Below are 20,791 nucleotides of genomic sequence, written 5' to 3'. Positions count from 1 at the left end.
GCTCTGTTTAATAAGAAGGATATAACCTGGTCATCATAAAATATCACAACAATCTCAATCTGCTATGGTTGATTGTTTATCCCATAAGCTGGTGTTACTTTCGTGATTTCAATGAATAAGAAACAAATAAAAAAACCAACCCAATAACACTTCCCACTTGCTCATTACAAGCTTCAGTCATGTTGCAGGTGACGAGTTTCATACAATCATTACATTTACGATCGAACACGCACCTGTCGCCTATCATACGCCGCAAGGAAAATGGCAACCCAACTCTACAAATTCCAGCGAAGTTTAAATTGCAAAGACAATGAACAAACGAGGAGGGACACCAATTAAGCTAATTGTAATTGCCGCTTCTTTACTAGGTTGTGTTTATTTCTTATATTTATACAATTCTACCCAAGGCCGATTACGGGAAGCCGAAGCATCTGCAGAAAGATACCGACGGTCTGATGAATCTAAGGTTGCTCAGTTGCAAGGTAAGCATGTTAATCAGTTGTTAATGGCATATAATTGTCCCCCATCTGCATAATCACACGGGATAAACAGCATATGATAAGCATGACTCGCCCGAACTGTACACGACAGTCTCCCGAACTGTTACCTGTTAAATGTTAATGTTATGAATAAACAGTTGGTTAGTTCCTTGTCTAAAGGAATGTATGTGTTCGTATACTTGTTGTAGATGTGTTTCTTATTTTATTATGTTCCACATTGTTGTCATTATTCGCACATGAGTATTAGCATTCTGTAGAATGTGATTATTATCCTGCACAGGTTGGATGTACAGGTTGTTTTTCGTTCTCTTAGTTGCTAAAATTTTAAATTTGACCCTGAGGTGAAAATAGCAGACAAAAAGAGTTTGAAAGATTTGTTAACATGGTAAGATATAATACACGAAAGAGTAGCCTATTGGTTAAATCATTTACTCATTATAGTGAAGGCCCGAGCCAATTTCTGTTGTCCCCTACCTAAATATTCCTTGAATATTGCTAAGAGTGGAGTAAAATCCAACTCACTCACAAAAAAGGCAATATTGTGTTTTGTTCACATTTCTGATATTGCATAAGGAGTGATTAACCTCAGTTTTAACCAGTGTGACTAATTGTGCTGAAGGGGTCATTGTCGGCACGGGTACTACAGATATGTCCACATATTGTATGCAGAAACGTACCCTAGCCAAAATCTGAACACAGAAACGTACCGAGGACAGGTCCATTCTGCACTGTGCTGTTTTCTTGATCAGAAATGTCATTCCGTTCAATCAGATACGTTTGATTGCGTTATATAGAAATGAGGACACAGTAACAAATATTTTGCGATGCACAATACCACTCGCAATCAGTTGCTCAAATGGGAGCAACTACATACAGTTACGGTTTTGGGTTGGGGAATATGGACTCGTCTGTCGTTTAGGGTACCGGCTACGTTTCGTATATTTTGATTTTGTTTAGGGTACATTTCTGTATACAGAAACATACCTGGGTACACATCTGTAGTACCCATGCCAACAACGCCCCCTTCAGCATAACTTCTATTTGGAATAAAGCGCCTAGTGGTCAAAGCGTTCGCTCGTCACGCTGATGACCTGGGTTCGAATCCCCACATGGGTACATTGTGTGAAGCCCATTTCTGGTGTCCCCTGCTGTGATATTGCTGGAATATTGCTAAAAGCGGCGTAAAGCTGAACTCACTCACTCTATTTGGACTACATCAGTGATAATATGAGAGAGGTAGACACGATGACTAAAATACAAAGAGTCCACAATAAAGTCAGATTAGGGATAATGTCTGAAACATTATGCATCTGAACAGATTACTACTTGTCTTGAAAATATGCAAGTCATTTATCCAGTCTCAATAATAGCAAGTTGTTTGCCATGTCAAACCTTTTTTGTTTTTGATAGATGGTGTTAAAAACAAAGCATGCAAAATGAAAAACTACCAGTGTTGTTACTTTTTCCAAAGGGACATGGATGAATGAGTGACTAAGGTGCCACAATTCATTGTGCAGATTCTTCTGCAACCAACTGGAAGGTTTTGTGTCCCTTGAAGGTCCGGGTTAGAATTGATCTTCAGTAACCCATGCTTGTCGTAAGAGGCGACTAATGGGATCGATGGTCATGCTCACTGGCTTGGTGAACACATGTAATCGGTTCCCAATTGTGCAAATCGATGCTCGTGCTGTTGATCACTGGATTGTCTGGTCCAGACTCGATTATTTACAGACCACCGCCATATAGTTGGAATATTGATCAGTTCAGCGTAAATCTAAACTCACTCACTCATTGTGCAGATGCCATATACCTTTGATTGTCGATTCGAATCACAGTTTCTATGTTTGTCAACACCACACCCATGCTCATGGATCAACAAAGTGATTAATATCTCACTTCAAGCTTTCCTCATTGACTGACTTGAGTGTCAATTACTAATCACAGAGTAAGCTATTGTGCTGCAGCAAAGAGCGAGTTTCACGGGGTTCTGAGGGTCTATGATCTTTTGAAATCCATGGTCAGAGTAGTATGCTCTGCTGGTTCAGAGTAGAGTAATGCAAGAAACCACATATAGACATGAAGAAAAAACTCAGATCATGTTTATATTTTCATTTTTTTGCGAGTAACTGACAAAAAAAAACGGCAAATGAAATTAGAATAAAAAATAAGGTAACCATGAGAATGTTTTGGTCAAATTCTGTGTTACCGTAAACTTAAATATAAAAACATAAACAAAAGCTAATATCTCTGTTATTTCAAAAGTTAATAAGCATAAAAAATGGTTAACGATATGTATAAAATCTCTATTTTCAAAAAAACCAACCCAGTTTTCTTTTTGTTTCTTTTCATGTTAACACTTTTATTTAGAAGTAGAAGTATGACTGTGAAAATTATTGGTATTATTTCTCAATTTTTTTGCAATTTTTGTAAACCAACCAGTGGAAAATATATCGTTGTTTTGTACTAGCCAACTTTTACACTTCTCTCAGGCTTGTTGAAAAATGTAGGTATTAAACCCTGTTGTCAACATTCTCATGGATTCCATCATAGTGCTAAATGTCAACCTGTTTCGGTCGGTGGGGAAGCCTAGTGGTTAAAGCGTTGGCTCGTCACGCCGAAGACCCGGGTTCGAATCCCCACATGGGTAAAATATGTGAAGCCCATTTCTGGTGACCCCTGCCGTGATGTTGCTGGAATATTGCTAAAAGCGGCGTAAAACCAAACTCAGTCAGTCAACCTGTTTCACTTACTTTCCATATTAAACTGTCATAGAGTGCTACAATAGTAGAACAAGGTCATAAATCAATAACCTATACTTTCAGTTTTGAGCTGAAGGATTCTGATTGGATGAGAATGAACTGTCAAGTTATGGGCCATGATGTCAATGGCTAGCAGAAGTCACAGAGATCTGCTTTTATTTAAAATTGATGACCCTGTATCTACTTGTAATTCCTCTTGTGATGTGAATACAACAGTTCATTGAAATGAAAATGAATATTCAGTTTAGTATTCTCAATGCCAGGAACAATATTTGGCAATGAGTTCATTGGAGGGTAGTATGTTTCAACAATTCTTCTTGAAAATAGTTTTGCCTCAAATTCAAAACAATAATTTGTTTGTCAGAACTTAAACGTAACTGTTAAATGTATCCTTATGAGAGCTGATCTACACATGATATTCAAGAGAAAAAGTGGTCCCCAGAACGTTATTCTCATTGTACTGTTGAGGATCAGATGGTTACAGGTGACTTGTTTTATTATTAATGTATCCTGGACAGTGATGATTATGAATCATGCTGTTAACTACGGGTTCATCTGGCCCATTTTTAAGATATGAAGTCCATTGGAATAATAATGACTGTCGCCTGTGGATATTTCAGTCAGACAGATTCCTGGCAACCATTGCTATATTAGTGACCTTGAACTTAAATGATTGCATTTCATCTTACCTCCATGGCTTGTTGCTCACCATGCTCCCATTATCTATCACTGGAATATCTGATCTGGACTTGAAAGTTCACAGGCTGCCGTTGTATCGTTCAAATATACCCTTATTCACCTGCAGTATGATCTGGACACGTCAGTTGTGATATATTGTCTAATGACAGTGAACATTGAAATGCTTGCAATTCATTCTGACTATGCATACACTTCTTCACACTTATAGGTGTGGTGGGGTAGCCTTGTGGTTAAAGCATTTGCTCATCACGCTGAAGACGCAGGTTCGTTTCCCCACATGGGTACAATGTGTGAAGCCCACTTCTGGTGTTACCTGCCATGATATTGCTGGAATGATGCCAGAAGTGGTGTAAAACTAAACTCACATACTCTTCACACTTGTATTTGTTTGATTAAAGATAAAGCTTCGTTCAACTTCAGTGCATGCATCGTCAGGTCATTTTGAATGTGTGTCAGTAGTTTTTGTCAGAGCTACGGTAAAACAGATCCTGATCAGACATTTTGTCCCTTAACTCTTCAGACCTACACCAGGTATCAGGGTAAGATCAGGTAATAAGAGTCGAGTACCTGAGAATTCCCAGCCTGGTGTAAGACCATCTATACCTTCAACTCTCTTCCTTCAGCAAGGTGATACTCTGTGATAAACCAAACTTACTGACAGATGTATAATCAATATTTAGCTGTGATCTGTGTATCTACAGTCATACAAGTAGTCATTCACATAAATGTTTATTGAGATATTTGTTTTCCACACCTAACCTATTCTGCCCATCATGATCATCAGTTGTGCATCAGTTGTGTGTTTTATCCATCAATCACATACCTAACTGATAAGTAATTGTGCTCACAAGGATATGGTTAATAATATTCTCCTGAAAGATGATCTTGAAATATCTATTGCTTTGATAAAGTAAGACAAGTTTGAAGCTGTCAGACATATGATGGATTCTTTCTTTACTTCACACTTTCATATTGCTTGATTGATTATGTTTTGTGAGAATGTCCCTTGTTTCATCAGTCATTAGTAACAAAATGACGACCTTTCTGTGTCAATCAAGGGCAGATAATTAGAGATTGAGAACTATGGGATGCTTTGGTCATGTTCAGTAGGGCTGCAAAGATTCAGTTCAATTCATCGAAAATCAAATCTGACATCTTAGTTTCGATTTTCGATAACCATTATCACTGTTTCGATTCGATATTTGAATACTAGAGATGGCTATCATTACATTTTGTCAGATCGATAATCACTAGTGTCAGATCGATAATCCATCGATTATAATCGTTTGGACTGCCATTTCATAGTCAAATACCGACGTTAGCAAACTAACTTACGGGTTGTTGTCAGCACCAGCCCTGTCAATTGTTCACACTAGCAAGTTACTTACAAAAAAACAAACATTTGCAGCATCTTTGGACACCCCAATCTAAATATATCTAGCATTGCCATTGGCTGATAGGGTACTACTTGTGTAGTACACAGCTACCGTTTAAGAAGTAAACAAGCAATGACGACGAGATTGTTCGGTAAAAGAAAACACGACAAGGTAGAATAAAGATTTTAATGTATGTGCATCCAAATAATGATTATTTCCGATTATCGATCAGCAGTTTATTTGTAATCGACATTCGCTTTTTTTGACTTAGATCGAACGATTAACCGATCCTACGATTAATTGCTCCAGCACTATTGAATACCTATTTAAATTATTTCCACACAGCCAGAACGAATTTTGACTCCAAACTCGAGCAATTTCGAGCGCTGAAATAAGACGAAACGTGATTGGTTGACGCCGGGCTAATTATCCAATGAGAATTGTTGTTAGTAGACATCGCCAAGTTGACGATGGATTTCACGTTAAAAAAGCCGACTGATGTTTTTACTTGTATAAAGAATCGAATCGAAAATGATCGAATCGAGCGTCCAATATCGAAAATCAAATCGAATCGAGGTCTGGGTGAATCGTTGCAGCCCTAATGTTCAATGTTCACAAGGATTATGACCTGATATGTCATTCAAAGAAGGATTAAACTTAAACTGCCAAGCCTATTATTCAGTGCAGGTACTTTCATCACTGTAGATTCATTTGGTCACATAACTTCATCCAAAAGGAATCCATTTGTTGATTATGACCGTCTCTGTGATTTAGTGGATAGAGCATCTGCCAAGAGAGCATAAGGTTGATAGTTTAATCTCTGTGTCATGTCAGAAAATGTTGACAGAAGGGACTCACTGTCACCTTACATGGTGCTTGACATAAGGGGATGAAACAAGCAGTGGTCAGCATTATCTTGTGCTGTGTCTGAAAAGGGTGTCTGTGTTTACAATGTCCCTTAAACTTACGCTAATGCTACCTGTGAAGACTTGAGCAGTGTGCGAAATTTATGCTGGTCCTGTGGTCCCTGACTAGTAAAAATTCATCATGACCACTAAATGATAAGTTTGCAGTGGTCCTGGTGCCAGTGAAGTTTGTATTGATAGTTAAGTAAATCTATGAATGTTATCTTGGACCAGTGAAGTACAGACAGGACTACTAATTATTGTCCATTCACTGGTCCTGTGGTCTTGTGGGAAGTTTTGAAAGGTTTCTTTCCTGCTGGAGCTATAATTGATCTTCAGCAATCCAGGCTTGTCATAAGTGGCAACTAACTAAAGGAATTGTTTAGTCATGCATGCTTGCTTGGTTGGAACTTGTCTTTGTATTCCTGTGTGTAGATCAATGCTTATGATGTCAATAATTGGATTGTCTTATTCAAACTCAATTATTTACAGACCGCCATCATATAGTTGAAATATTAATGAGACCATCACCAACAAACAAACAAGATATTAATGCAGATAAGTACAAACAGACACCGACTCAGACACAATCACCATATTCATGAAGTGAATATTTAATCAAAAAGAAGTATGTTGACGATTCAAGATGTACAGAATTAATGTGCTTTCAGTTTTGTCGGAGCAGAAGTCTCGGGTTGAGACATCATTAAAAGGTGAGACCTTACAACAGGTTTATTGCACATAAACAGCCTGCTATAGAACAGCGATGAGGGACTTTCTGAAATGTGCTTGTTTTATGGTCTTCAGAATTAGTTGATTCTCGTTAACTTGAACATGAAGTTGACTTCTTTCCTTAACACAATGCTAGTTTATGCTGAGTTCAAATCTGTTTTCATAATTCTTTATTTTTGTTACATTTGATTATATTCTTTTGTTTGAAGTTGGTTGAAAGAGATGGAGTTTGTTGTTAAACAAGACACTGTCATTTAACTTGATTTAAGTCTTTTATGTTTTCATATTCTACTGGTAATTGCATATTTGTGGGGCTATGGCTATACTCATATTGGAATAGTAATGGTAGTACACAATTATTTATCTGAACTGCTATATCATATACATTGCATGACCTATATGGACACTCTGCTTTTGTACTACAGGCACTTTGAGTACAGGATGTCAACTGAGTGGGTTTTGGAGCATAATCACTTTTCCATGATATATGGTGTTGGATTCTAAATTAATGAATTCAAGCATACAAAGTATAAAAACAAACATTGGTCTCTTTGCATTTGATTGTACTGATAGCTAAGTGCATTATTGCCATGCCTACCTTCCCTTTTTGACAGAGAAATTATTTGCTGCATCAGCACTTTTGCATATGTGATAAAAGCTTATGTATGAAGAGTATCTGTCCTTTTTGAATATTTTTCCAGTCTGATGTGAAAGTTCAGCAAATAACATTAAACTTTGTCCTATATTTTTTACACATAAAGCAGAAACTGACAATATATATATGATCTATACAGTCATGATCAGTGACACAAGGATATATGATACAGTCATACAGACATTGGCTCAAGTTGCACAGTTAGCAAAAACAAACCAAAATAGATTTACTAAACCTCTCAAAGTTTACCTTGGTACAGAGAGCATGACAGGAAGAAACTGGGATTATGATCTCCTTGTGTCAGAAGCAGGACATACAGGTGTTTTATCTAAATGGATCTGTACACCACAACACTGATGGTTAAAGATGCACACAACTGTTCAGCTTTTAAAATCCTGTACACCTCTGACAAATGTATTTTTTTGAGTTTGCATGTCTCATAGCACTTATTTTCAGTAAAATATATGTAGAAGGCTTGAGAACCCCAGGTGTCTCAGATTTAGAACCTTATGATGTGTCCAGAACTTTTGACATGGGGGTCTATTATGGCATGATGTTTCCAGGTTAGAATAGATCAGTAAGGATTTAAGCAGATTAATGATAACAGATCTGTCAGTAATTGTTTCAGAGTTGGTTTAGTATTGTTTACTATTCATTCAAAGTGGCAATTGTGCAGGATCTACATCACATCTTGTTTTCTCACACATATGGCTGACACACTACGATTTAACTGGAAAGCTGTCCAAAGCATAACAAACACTCCCATCTAGGGTTATAAACCTTGTTGAAGCAAGAAACCCTTCATTACTGAGGTATATGGCATGTTAAAATGTCTGTCTTGACAATGCCAGGTCTATCCTTTTTCAAGGTACTGGTCAAGAAATTGCCCAAATGTGGATGGAACATAGCTGACTGTAACGTAAAGTATATAACCAAATCCTTTAGAATGTTCAGTTAAAAAATCAGATGTATGTAGGGCCATGTGTTCACAATTGCAGTCAAATTTAGACACGACAGATGTGAATGGTTTTGTGCTGAGAGACTGCAGCACTTGTTAATATTTGAAAAATATTGGGTAACCATAATTGTTGGCCATATGTTATTCTCTGTTTGAGCTTTGTGTGTGACTTGTTAAATGGAAGCATACACTGGATCAGTGTTTGTTACCTTACATCTCTAATGAGAATTTTTCACAAACTCTCTCAGATGAAATGTTCATTTCCCATCATGTTTTACCTATGTCACATGATGCGACAGCAGTGATGGCCCATATACAGCTACAGACAAACTGAAGGCTAGACTTGCACAAGTCTCTAAGGTAGTAATTAATAGTTTAACTGATAATTTCTAAAATATATAAATATCCCTCACAGACTGTCTTCCTTACTTCTGTCCTCTTATCAAGACTAGCCTTTAAAAGGATAGAATAACTGTACATCCATGGGCTTCGCCTTCAGTATAGCCTTGGAGCAAGGCTAAGTGAAGGCCTCAGTGACGGGGAGCTGAGGCAACATCACCTTTGTGGGACTTCAGTGATGTGAACTCTGTGGTTGGGCTGACACTTCTTTCTGAGCTATTGACGCTCATTGTGTTCAGTTCATTGAGAAATCTGGGATAACATACTTATGCATTCATTTGGGGCGAGTATTGGAGTCTGTGTAACAATTTCTCGGACTCTATGTAGTTAGAAGCTGGAAGTCTGTGTCTGTTTACTTGCTATGTAAAAACCATCTGCATCCAAAATGCTATGGTGATGACGATGATATGGAGATTTAACATGCGCTTTCTGACATAATACATTTTAGCAGTATTTACAAAATTACTCTGTCGTTCATTATATTAATGAAACAGAATTAATTATGATACTTAATTAAGATGTTCACTGATGTGTCCAGCCCATTGACTGCTGCTGATCATGTTTTTATATAACGCAGCGGAAGGGAATCATGGCAGTATAACAGTGTTCACGAATGGTGTTTCAAAGTAACAGGACATTGGGTCCTGTAAGTTTCAGATGTCTGCCTGACCCATTGAAAATTCAAAGGACCCATAGAATATAATTAAACATACATTTCAGATTGAACATTTCTTATAATTGGTATTGAAATTATTAACAAACATAAGATTCATGAGCAGCAAACAAGTGTCACATGTCACATATAACAGCTTCAGTCAAAGTCATTGTGAAACATACTGTCAGACACTGGGGCCGGCAGGTTGTAGACTTCTATCGGACCGTTGGCGAATCTGCCGGATTTGCCTGCGCTATAACGCTATAACTCTGTAACAGTTATTGCCATTCCGAATTTCTCGTGCCATTCGTGAAATAATATGTATTTATATCATACAGTAGCCTCATATAATTGATTGTGTGACTATTTGAGTGCTTCTTTTACAGTAAGTTGACAGGGAATGAAACAATTAATGACTTGTGAACTTGACTGATTCCGTGGTGTAATGGTTAGAGCGTCCGCCCGGAGAGCGGAAGGTCGCGGGTTCGATCCCCGACGGCGTCATACCAAAAGACGTTAAAATATGGTACTTGTTGGTCCCTGCCTGGCGCTCAGCATTAATGGGTACAACAAGGACTGATCGGCTCGGAGTGAGTATAATGTGTCTGAGTGGGGTATTCATGCTTCACTGCGGCATGGTATCTCAGTGGGCTAGCACTATAAACCAGCTTAAGTCTGGGCTAGTACAAGCAGCTGCACATACACACACACACTCATGCACGTCGTCATATGAGCGAAATATTCTCAAGCACGACGTCAAACCCAATTTCACCTCACCTCACTTGTGAACTTGAACTTGCTATTATATTACACTGAATTGATAAGACTTTCAAAAGTACCGGTATACGTATTCGGTATTCTTCTTTATGTACTCTGAGCCGTCCCTTTCTGAAATCTGAACCACTACACACATTAATACTGCTGTGTTATATCTTGTCACATTGCTGCTGGTAACATAACTCCACATAAACTCAAGTTGAAACACTGATAGATTTTGTAACAGCTGACCAGGAAACTGACAGCTGTGTCACATTGTTTCAATGGATTAAGCTGGCCTGTATGGAGATAACAAATTTAACGCACTGCTATTGTTGTGCTGATCACTGTTAAAATGGCTTAAGCATGTGCCTGTGTTAACACAGTGCACACTCTTCCAGCCGGCCAACTGCAGTTTGTGTGTTCAGCGTTGTCTGGCGGTTAACAGTGTTTTAGGCACTGCCGTGGAATGTTAATCATGATAATTGCAATGGAATTCTTTTGTGACATGTTACCAATCAGTAATTGTTTCACTGACAGTAGAGCAGGTTTGCTCCCAGTTGCAGTTATTCGGGACATCAATATTGTATATCCAATAGCTATGACATTAACTTTTGTTTGGGTTTTATTTATTAAAGGGGCAATGGAATGTAGAAAACCACTTGATAGTTCACTAAATTTATCTCCTGAATTATTTGTTTTCTGTTGATGTATATTTGCAGTGTTTTGCGTAATGTCATAGCTTTATGAAACTTACCATGTCAGTTCAACAATGTTGGACCCATGAAGATCCGGGTTAGAATTCATCTTCAGTAACCCATGCTTGTCGTAAGAGACAACTAACGGGATCGGGTGGTCATGCTTGCTGACTTGGTTGACACATGTCATTGTATCCCAATTGCGTAGATTGGTGCTCATGCTGTAGAACACTGGATATTCTTTTCCAGCATTGATTATTTACAGACCATCGTCATATAGCTGGAATATAAAACTGAACTCACACACTCAACAATGATCATTTTTGCTTACACTGTTTAAGCCATTGATTTGCCAGGATGATTATTTGCAGTGAAGTGGTTTTGCTTGAATATTTTGAAACATATTGCACAAAACACATTCATTCCCTAAATTACCATCTCTCAGAGGAAATTAGATTTTAGATCAGATTGGTTTCACAGTCTGTACCCATGTAGGGATTCAAACTCATGCTTACTTGGCTACCTCACCATCTCTCAAAAATTAGAAATTAATTGGGCAGACTGCCTCAGGATTGTTGTGTGAACACAATTCAAACTGTTACAAGGAGTACATGATATAATCTTAATCAGTTATTGTGTGTATGTCCAATTAATAAGTCTGTGTTCTGGTATCACATTTACAGAGATTGTTCACAGATATGTGCAACGTGCATAGTGAAAGAACGTCCTTGTATGGAAATATCAGATTCTGCTCATCAAGCTGCTATGTTTTGCCAACTCATCCATTCATTTCATTCAATACATTGTGTTTAATCCGTGACTTGTGCAAACATATGAATCTAGCCTTGGCCTGGTTTCTGTATGAAGGAAACTGAATGCTCAGACCAGTGTGAGGTGACATTACAATGCACAAATGCAGTAATTCTCGTGAAACGTGTTGCAATTTTGTGGCCGTTTACCTTAAACATTGTTTTTTTATCAGTCAGGGTAGGCATCGCATGGAATTCATGCAGAGTGGAAGTCGCTTGCCTCACGTGTATTTTGGGCAGCATTGTTTAGTTGCTTGTCATGCAGCAGACACAGGTCAGGCCACCTTTTGGCTGTATGTAATCATGGTTTGTGATGGAATGTTGTGTTTTCAAGACCCTGAACTTTTGAAGATGTTTTTTTATGTTTTTATATGCAACCAATTGTTAAAAAAGAAGTGTTTCTCTATTTGTTCAGGGACCCGTGAAGATCTAGGTTAGAATTGGTCTTCAGCAACCCATGCTTGTTGTAAAAGGCGACTAACCGGATATTATATCATTACTATTGTTTTATATTATCATTTACATATTTTTATGTTTCAATAATTTACTTATCCCCACTTACTCAAAATTGGCTTATGTCAAAATCATTACTATATTCAAAATTTTAACTAAATATCCAGTTTTTACTTGGATGTCCATATCCATTCAAAATATTATTCCCTCACTCATGGCTGTGAATATGGCATCCATGTCGGCGACATCAACTTAACAGTTAGAAGCAGATGTAAACATCAACACAACAACAACCCAACACAATATCTATATCAAATGCTGTATCTATCATTCCACTATAATGACGTATTCTATATTCAAAAGACAAGGTTTGATAAGGGGTATACTTGGCCCATGGATATCTGAAAGTTTGGCCTAGGGGGGGGGGGACTTTAGCCTAGCCCAAACTTTCCCCGGGGTAAGACTGTCCCAGGACAAAACCTCCCTGGGGAAAGTTTGGCCTAGGCCAGATTCTCCCCGGGGAAAGTTTAGACCAGGGAAGAAATGGCCTGCTACAACGGATCTTCACGGGTGTCTCTCAGATTGGAAAGCGGATGAAACCTTGAAATTTGAATGGCAAATTTGGTAAATAGGGAGTATGATCAATAAATTCAAAGCCTCAGTGAAGCATTTCAGAAGTGACAACAATAGCCTTGTACACAGGTGTGTAGTCCTGGTTGTGAACATTGCAAATGATTTTTGTACCTTGTTTAACTTCGATATTCTCATGCATTGGTCTGACTAGTCCAAAAGCAGGGTTTATGTGGAATTAGTGTTGGGAATCGGAAGCCCAATCCACTATCGATAATAGGAGGACTTGTGGTGATCGATTATCGCTTATAATCGAAATATATACATTTTTAATATAATCACCAATTTTAAGGGTTTCCCGTGTTTTTGTAATTAATGTTTTTTGATCTCCCGCCGCACGTTTAGGGCGAAGCGGGGGATATAATATTAGGCTCCGTCCGTTTGTCCGTAGGTCCGTACGTACGTATGAATTGGAATATCTTAAGAACCGTTGACTAGATTCTTTTCATATTTGGTACCTAGGTCCATCACAGTATAAGAAAGGCCCAAGTCAGGTTTGGTGACCTTGACCTTCATTTCAAGGTCACAAGGGGACTTTAACATTTTACCTGCATGTTAAGCTATCTCAAGAACTGTTCACTGGATTTTCTTCATATTCAACACCAAGCTTTATCTAGGGAAGGTGCAGGGCCCAGTCGATTTTGGTGACCTTCACATAATTTTCAGGGTCACGACGACACTTTGAAGATTTCAGCATGTTAACCTGAATTGGCAGCAAGATATTTCAAGAACAGTTCACTGGATTTTCTTCATAGACTTCCCTTGAATGTTTTTCAATACGCAATTTCTTGAGTACTATTTTTGCATATTTCATACACTATGACATTCATGTCAAGGTCAAAGTCAGTCTTGAAAATATGTGTGTGTTTGAACAACTAAAGAGCAAGATATCAAGAGAGTTTGACTGGTCATGTTTTTGTTGACATTTTACTTCATCTTAAACTTTCATTACTTTACAAGTTTGATTCGATAATTTACGGCGGGGGATTATGTCACTTTAGTGACAATGCTTGTTTATAACTAATACTGTCATGCAATCAAATGCACACATGCAAGAAAGTTATTACTGAAGTTTCCTTGGTGTTGCAGTCAACAGTACACATTTATTTTTAATGAACTATACACAGTTGTGTTCTTTAACGGTTGACAGTGATGGTTCCATTGAAGTATGACTGATTGGAAAGACTTACAGTGTCAATGATCAGGGTTTAGAGACCATGTTCAAAAGTTCAGTTTATGATAAAAATATACCTTAAGTTTTAAAACATATCCTCCCATGTCCTTATTCTGAAAATGTCACGAAGAATGACAAAACATATTTGTAAGTTGAATTTGTTTGATGGAAAACCTACAGGGCCATTGACAGGGCCATTGACAGGGCCTTATTAGCAATGTATTTTCAATATGACTATGAGATGTAGCTGTTCAAAGGGATCTTTGCCCAATGATGACTAAGTCTTAAGGTTGAGGAGCTAAGACCATCTTAGCGCTAAGATCACTTTGTACAACCACACTCTTGACTTAAAATTCATATACAGCATTAAAGCTTTAGCAAGAGTTTCAAGGGACACCATGGTTTGAAATAGTGTTCAACTGTGTCATGGCACGGTAAATATTCAAAGGGCATGGATGGAATATTTTCAATGTGGCCTGGCAGCATGTATGAAAATAATTCTCTTTGTCATTCATTTTAAAGAAAGTGCAATAAATTTGACCTACTGAATCATTCAAAACTTATATACCACCCCATCAAACTGTTTATCGGTGGCACCCTCAATCACACAGCTTAAAATGGGCGTGGCCATTTTGAATGCCAATGCACAAAAGAGGAAATCTTGTTTTGGATGATAACATAGTTTGTGGGTTAGTTTATGGGTCCTGGATGAATGAAGCTGAACTATTCTTGCAGGTATGACAGGGTTAGTTAATGGGTCAAGAGCAAATGAAACCATTTTTGCAGACATGATGGTGTTCACGAAATTCAGGGGTGGTGGGGTAGTCTAGTGGTTAAAGCGTTGGCTCGTCACGCCAAAGACCCGGGTTCGATTCCCCACATGGGTACCATGTATGAAGCCCATTTCTGGTGTCCCCCGCCATGATGTTGCTGGAATATTGTTAAAAGCGGCGTAAAGCCAAACTCAGTCAGTCAGTCAGGAAATTCATTTCTCAAGTTTACAGGTTTTCATGATGTTTACTGATTTCCATGATGTTTACTGATTTCCATGATGTTTACTGATTTCCATGATGTTTACTGATTTCCATAATGTTTACTGATTTGAAATGACATAATTGTTGTGATTTTTTAAGTTTAACTGTATCATCGAAAGGTATGGGCTCACTTGTTTTCACACAGGCACACCTAAAAGATCTGTCTGGTGCTGTATGGCAGCCTTTAAAAAATGCATTTCTATGCCTGGGTACTCATCATCAGCAGTCCAGATATAAAGTACACCTAGATTCAAATACCATAAAAAAAGACATCAAGGAGTTGTGAACTCTGATTTGTCCAAAACTGGGTCAGAAACCTGTAGCATTTGTATATGATCTGTGTAGGAGACGTGCAAGAGAAGGTTACTCAGTTACAAAAGGAAAGGTTGCATATTATATCCATCTGTGTTCCAAACAGGAAGTTATGTGGCTTGGGATTTACCCGCTTTGCTCACAAAGAAAGGGTTGTATACTTTGGGCTTTGTCCTTCCTGTACGGATGGGACGTAAAATTTTGTTTTATGGTTAGGTAAACAGAACCACTATATATGATAATATTTAATAGTTTTTAGCTGTTAATAAAACTTGGATGTGACGTCAGAAACTGTGCAGATTTGAGATGTGACCTTGTCAAACTGCATATTTGAGATGTGACCTTGTCAGAAACTGTACAGATTTGACATGTGACCTTGTCAGAAACTGTGCAGATTTGAGATGTGACCTTGTCAAACTGCATATTTGAGATGTGACCTTGTCAGAAACTGTACAGATTTGACATGTGACCTTGTCAGAAACTGTACAGATTTGAATAAATTCATCAGATTGTCCCTACTGTTTAAGGGCTAGCATGGAGGTGGGAGTGCATGCTCTATAGTGGACAAGCTGTCTGAGTCAGCCATTACCTTTCCTTGCATGCAACCTATCACCTGCTTCTGGCCTTATCCATATGCATGATGCATGATTTATGTATGGTACATGAACCTTAATCTAACTATTTTCCTTTTCTTCAGATGCATGTGTTGTATTATGAATGAATGTGTTCCTCGCGGTAACGATTCTAAGAGTTGTGTCAGTCTCAACCTCAGAACCGACAATAGGCTTCATCCATCTAGTGCTTTTACCTTGATTTCAAGAAAAAGGTCGAGAATTGTTAAAGAGGCAAAGTGCTCAATTGTGTTTGTTGGCATGCTTAGTGTGGATACAATAAAAGGTGTTCCTGCTAATCTTTTCCTTTAAATAATTTAAAAAACCCATCCTGTCTCCCACTTCATGTTTTAAGGAAACAATCCTATAGAAATATTTGTTTTAATATGTTGAAGACACACTTAGTTGAGGTCCTGTGGCTGGCTAAAAATATCTTGTCCCAGTTTGTTTGTGCCTGGAAGAAAAATGTTCTCCACACACCCCTTGAATACAGGTGTATATGATGGTCACGACATGGATAGTTCTTCATGTTATCAACCACTAGTCTCAGTCTAAATAAACTTAGGCTCAGTATTATTCGTTACACTGCTATACTGAGTCTGACAGAACCTTGTGGAAGGTCGCTTCAGATAACCTTTTCAATTGTCCAATCAGAACACAGCTTATCAAATCGCGAAAGTTGACATTCGCACATACCTTTTGAACTTTTACCTCCAAAAAGTTTGTACCGAACGATTCCAAATGCTATTTTCCGTACGATCGGTTCCTAGTGAGGCAAGCCACAGCAGTGAGTAAACAGTCGCTGAAACTAGCATTTTGTCAGTATTCAAGAATGTCAGCTTGCTGAAATATTAGCTAATGATAGCCATGTCACCAGAAACCCCAAAGCATATATACTGCAGGGCAAATATCTGTGTTTTATGTAATTTTGTTGGGAGATCAGTGTTGGCGAACGGGGAAGAGAAAATCTATTTTGCAAGTCACACCGAACCCTTAATAGTAGCTGTTGTCTGATTGGTTAAATCCGTTCGTCCGTCTCGCTTTTGATTGGACGGTCATAGGTCGCTCAAAGGTTACCTAACGCGACCTTCCACAAGGTTTTGTTAGACCCAATATAGCAGTGTAACGAATAATACTGAGTCTAAGTTTACTTAGACTGCCACTAGTCTGAAATTGAATGACATGGCATTAGAAAACAGATTTGATGGAGTTATGATATTGCAGGCTGCAGAGTATGCCAACAATCACTCCTTCCTTGAGGTTCAGGGACGGTGGGGTAGCCTTGTGGTTAAACTTTAAAGCATTCGCTCGTCAAGCTGAAGACCCGGGTACGATTCTCCACATGGGTACATTGTGTGAAATCCATTTCTGGTCTCCCCTGCCGTGATATTGCTGGAATATCGCTAAAAAATGGTGTAAAACTAAACTCACTCACTCGCTCCTTCTTTGAGGTCCTTTGGGGAAGCCAAGTGTTTAGGGTTGTTCAATTATAAGAGTTGGATTAACTGCACATGATGCAAAGTTCTTTTCTGGAGTCCTTTGATGTGATTTTACAGGAACATTGTTGAAAGTGGCATGTAACTTTCCCGGTCAATAGCATTCTAAATGTCACGTTTCAAGCAGGCAAATAGATTTATTCTTATGTACATTATGTTTTGCGTATTTGACGATCCTGAGTAAATTATCAATTTTGGAAAGTATACTCGTGATCGTGTTGAATTATGGGCCATATGCCTGGGTTTGCCTGAATGTTTGAATTTTAAAGAGAACTTGAACTTTGGTGAATTCTTGTATGTGATGTGGTGAATGTCATTTTAATCTTCTTCTTTCAGATTCCATGAAAGAAAAAGAACTTTTACAAGAAAAGTGTGAAAATGACAGAGTAAGTCTTTTTGTCTTCAAATCTTTTGAAGGGCAGTGACCCTCTGGGGTTAGGCAAGTTAGCTGTACAGAGTTGTGTCCTAGATACCTATCATTATCAGTACTTGTTTGCCCTGATAGAGAGTTCCCAGGTTGGTCAACAACATACCTGTGCTCTTGGGTTTCAAAAGTAGTAAATGTCAAAAACCTGCATCCAGATTAGATTATTTAGCTGGAATATTTCGGAGTGTGGCATTAAACAATAATCAATCAAGCAAGCAATCAATCAATCAATCAAAAACCTGCATAATTTTTGGGTTTCCTCGAGCAGACGGCATGATGTATGTGAAATGCAAAATGATAACTACTCAACTCTTTTTGAGAAAGTCTTTTTGTTGCGGTAGATTGCATTAAAAAGCATTGATAAAATTGAATTACGTGTTTCATATGCCATGCTTGTCAATGATTCCTCATTAAGTATGCTGAATGTATGTAGACACTAATGATAGCTCCAACTCGTGGGAATTTTTGTTGTCATTTTTAGCAGTAGTCTCCAAATCCAGCGGAATAACAGTGTCGTGGCATAACAAAATGGGGACAAAATAAAGACCAGAATTGGGGTGTTGGGTAGCCTAGTGGTCAAAGTGTTAGCTCTTCACTTTGGGAAGTTCTATTTAACACTTTGACCACAAGGCTACCCAACACCCAAATTCTGGTCTTTATTTTGTCCCCATTTTGTTATGCCACGATATCACTGTTATTCCACTGGATTTGGAGACTACTGCTAAAAATGTTAGCTCGTCACGCTGAAGAACCAGGTTCGACATGGATACAATGTGTGAAGCCCATTTTTTATGTCCCCCGCCATGATATTGCAGGAATTTTGCTCAAAGCGGTATAAACCAAAAATATTTATTCACTCAGACCAGAATTAATGAACAGACAACTGTGATATAGCTGTCATAAAGCTGATTTGTTTCTAATTGTGGTGTAATTGAGATATTGTTTGTTAAGCTGAATGTGAGATATAAAACAATAGCTGAATTGAGATATTGTTGGAAAATGGCTGAATGTGGTGTGAAAACATTCACTGCTGCCATCTGATCATGCTGAAGTGAGCTCAAAGCAGTATGTGGTGAGTAGCATGGGATGGTGGGGTAGCCTAGTGGTTAAAGTGTTCGCTCATCACTCTGAAGACCCAAATTCGATTCCCCAAATGGGTACAATGTGTGAAGCCTTTTTCTGGTGTCTTTCCTCTGGTATCGCTTTGAATATTGCTAAAAGCTGCTGCGAAACCTAACTCCAATCACTCACACTTGCTAAAAGCGTATTTGATGCCAATCTCAAATTCTTAAAATATTTCACTATGCAACATTGTTATAATCTATTCATTCGCCTTTACAGCAAGAGTTCGCAACAGATCTGATTATTTGATTGAAGAAATTCCTTTTAATAATTTTCACTATGTACAAGCTTATTACAGTATTTCCTTCCTTTTACACGGCAAGGGTTCGTCCAGCAGATTGAATTCTTTGAATTTCTCAACATAAGATGTTGAAGGTGAGATCCTTTTGTTTGAATGTTTGCAATAATGATGGTAAATCTCATCTCTGTATTTTTCATTTAATTCAGGCGATTATGTGTAGTGTTATAGTTGTAGCAATATGTGTTCATTTAATTCATCATTTGTGGTGTTAAGTTGTAGCAATATGTGTTCCATCATTTGGGAAGATTCCTTTGAATAACCGTCTGCAGTTAACTGCGAAGCCAAAGTTCATGTTTTGGCTGTCAATCACACTAACAAATCTATAAGTCTTGGTGACATATCCCCTTAACCATGTGTTCACTGCAAACGTATCTATTAGTTGTATAAATCTTGGGGGGCGGTGGGGTAGCCTAGTGGGTAAAGCGTTCACTTGTTATGCCAAAGATCCGGGTTCTATTCCCCACATGGTTACAATGTGTGAAGCCCATTTGTGGTGTCCCCTGCCATGATATTGCTGGAATATTGCTAAAAGCAGCACACAGCCATGCTCACTCACTCACTCACTCACTCACTCACTCACTCACTCACTCACTCACTCACTCACTCACTCACTCACTCACTCACTCACTCACTCACTCACTCACTCACTCACTCACTCACTCACTCACTCACTCACTCACTCACTCACTCACTTATGGTCCCTGTCATGATATTACAGGAATATTGGTTAAAGCAGTGTAAGTCTGAATTCATGCTGTTGTGAAGTAAACAACTGAACTTGTAAAAATGTGAAATCAGTTCACATGGATCGAGGGGACAGTAGAGTAGCCTAGTGATTACAGCATTTGCTTGTCACACTGAAAACCCAGATTTGATTCCCCACATGGGTACAATGTGTGAAGCCCATTTCTGGTGTCAATTTAGAAATTATTTAGAAATTTGAACTACGAAAAATTTCTTTAACCAATAAGTTGAAAACTAATTTGATATATCCTCACAATTTGAACATAACATAGAATAAGCAGGCCCCAGTACCAGGTAATGTGTCAGAAAGAACTCTTTCATATCAGACTGGTGAACTGTTTGCAAGCTAATTATGTTTTTTGTGATTATTAACCCTTTCAACACCACAGGCCGCTTAAGCGGCCACAACGTTATGAGTCCCCAGACACCGGAGGCCGCTTAAGCGGCCAGGCAGTAGTCACGTCAAAATGAGACATAATTTTAGGAACTTACCTGACTTATGATTCATATATTAAATCCATCACATTTCACAATGTCTGGAAACACTTATTAAATTTCAATTGATCATATATTATCGGCAGAATTA

General features: G+C 38.2%; 1 protein-coding gene across 1 annotated transcript; it reads left to right on the top strand.

Moving 5' to 3' along the window:
- The first annotated feature begins 268 nt into the window (after nt 1–268).
- LOC124261214 (Golgi integral membrane protein 4-like) lies at nt 269–19,409 on the top strand. The gene is made up of 4 exons (XM_046695538.1): nt 269–482; nt 6,911–6,952; nt 17,948–17,997; nt 19,380–19,409. Exons 1-4 carry the CDS (start codon nt 311–313, stop codon nt 19,407–19,409), a joined length of 294 nt encoding a protein of 97 aa, XP_046551494.1. The 5' UTR covers nt 269–310.
- Nucleotides 19,410–20,791: the final 1,382 nt, after the last annotated feature.

The sequence above is a fragment of the Haliotis rubra genome, unplaced genomic scaffold (genome assembly GCF_003918875.1).
Source record: "Haliotis rubra isolate DU_JTF1 unplaced genomic scaffold, ASM391887v1 Scf791, whole genome shotgun sequence".
NCBI classification, from domain to species: domain Eukaryota; kingdom Metazoa; phylum Mollusca; class Gastropoda; order Lepetellida; family Haliotidae; genus Haliotis; species Haliotis rubra.
The sequence above is the reverse complement of the archived record's forward strand: the minus strand, read 5'-3'. Positions and strand labels throughout refer to the sequence as shown.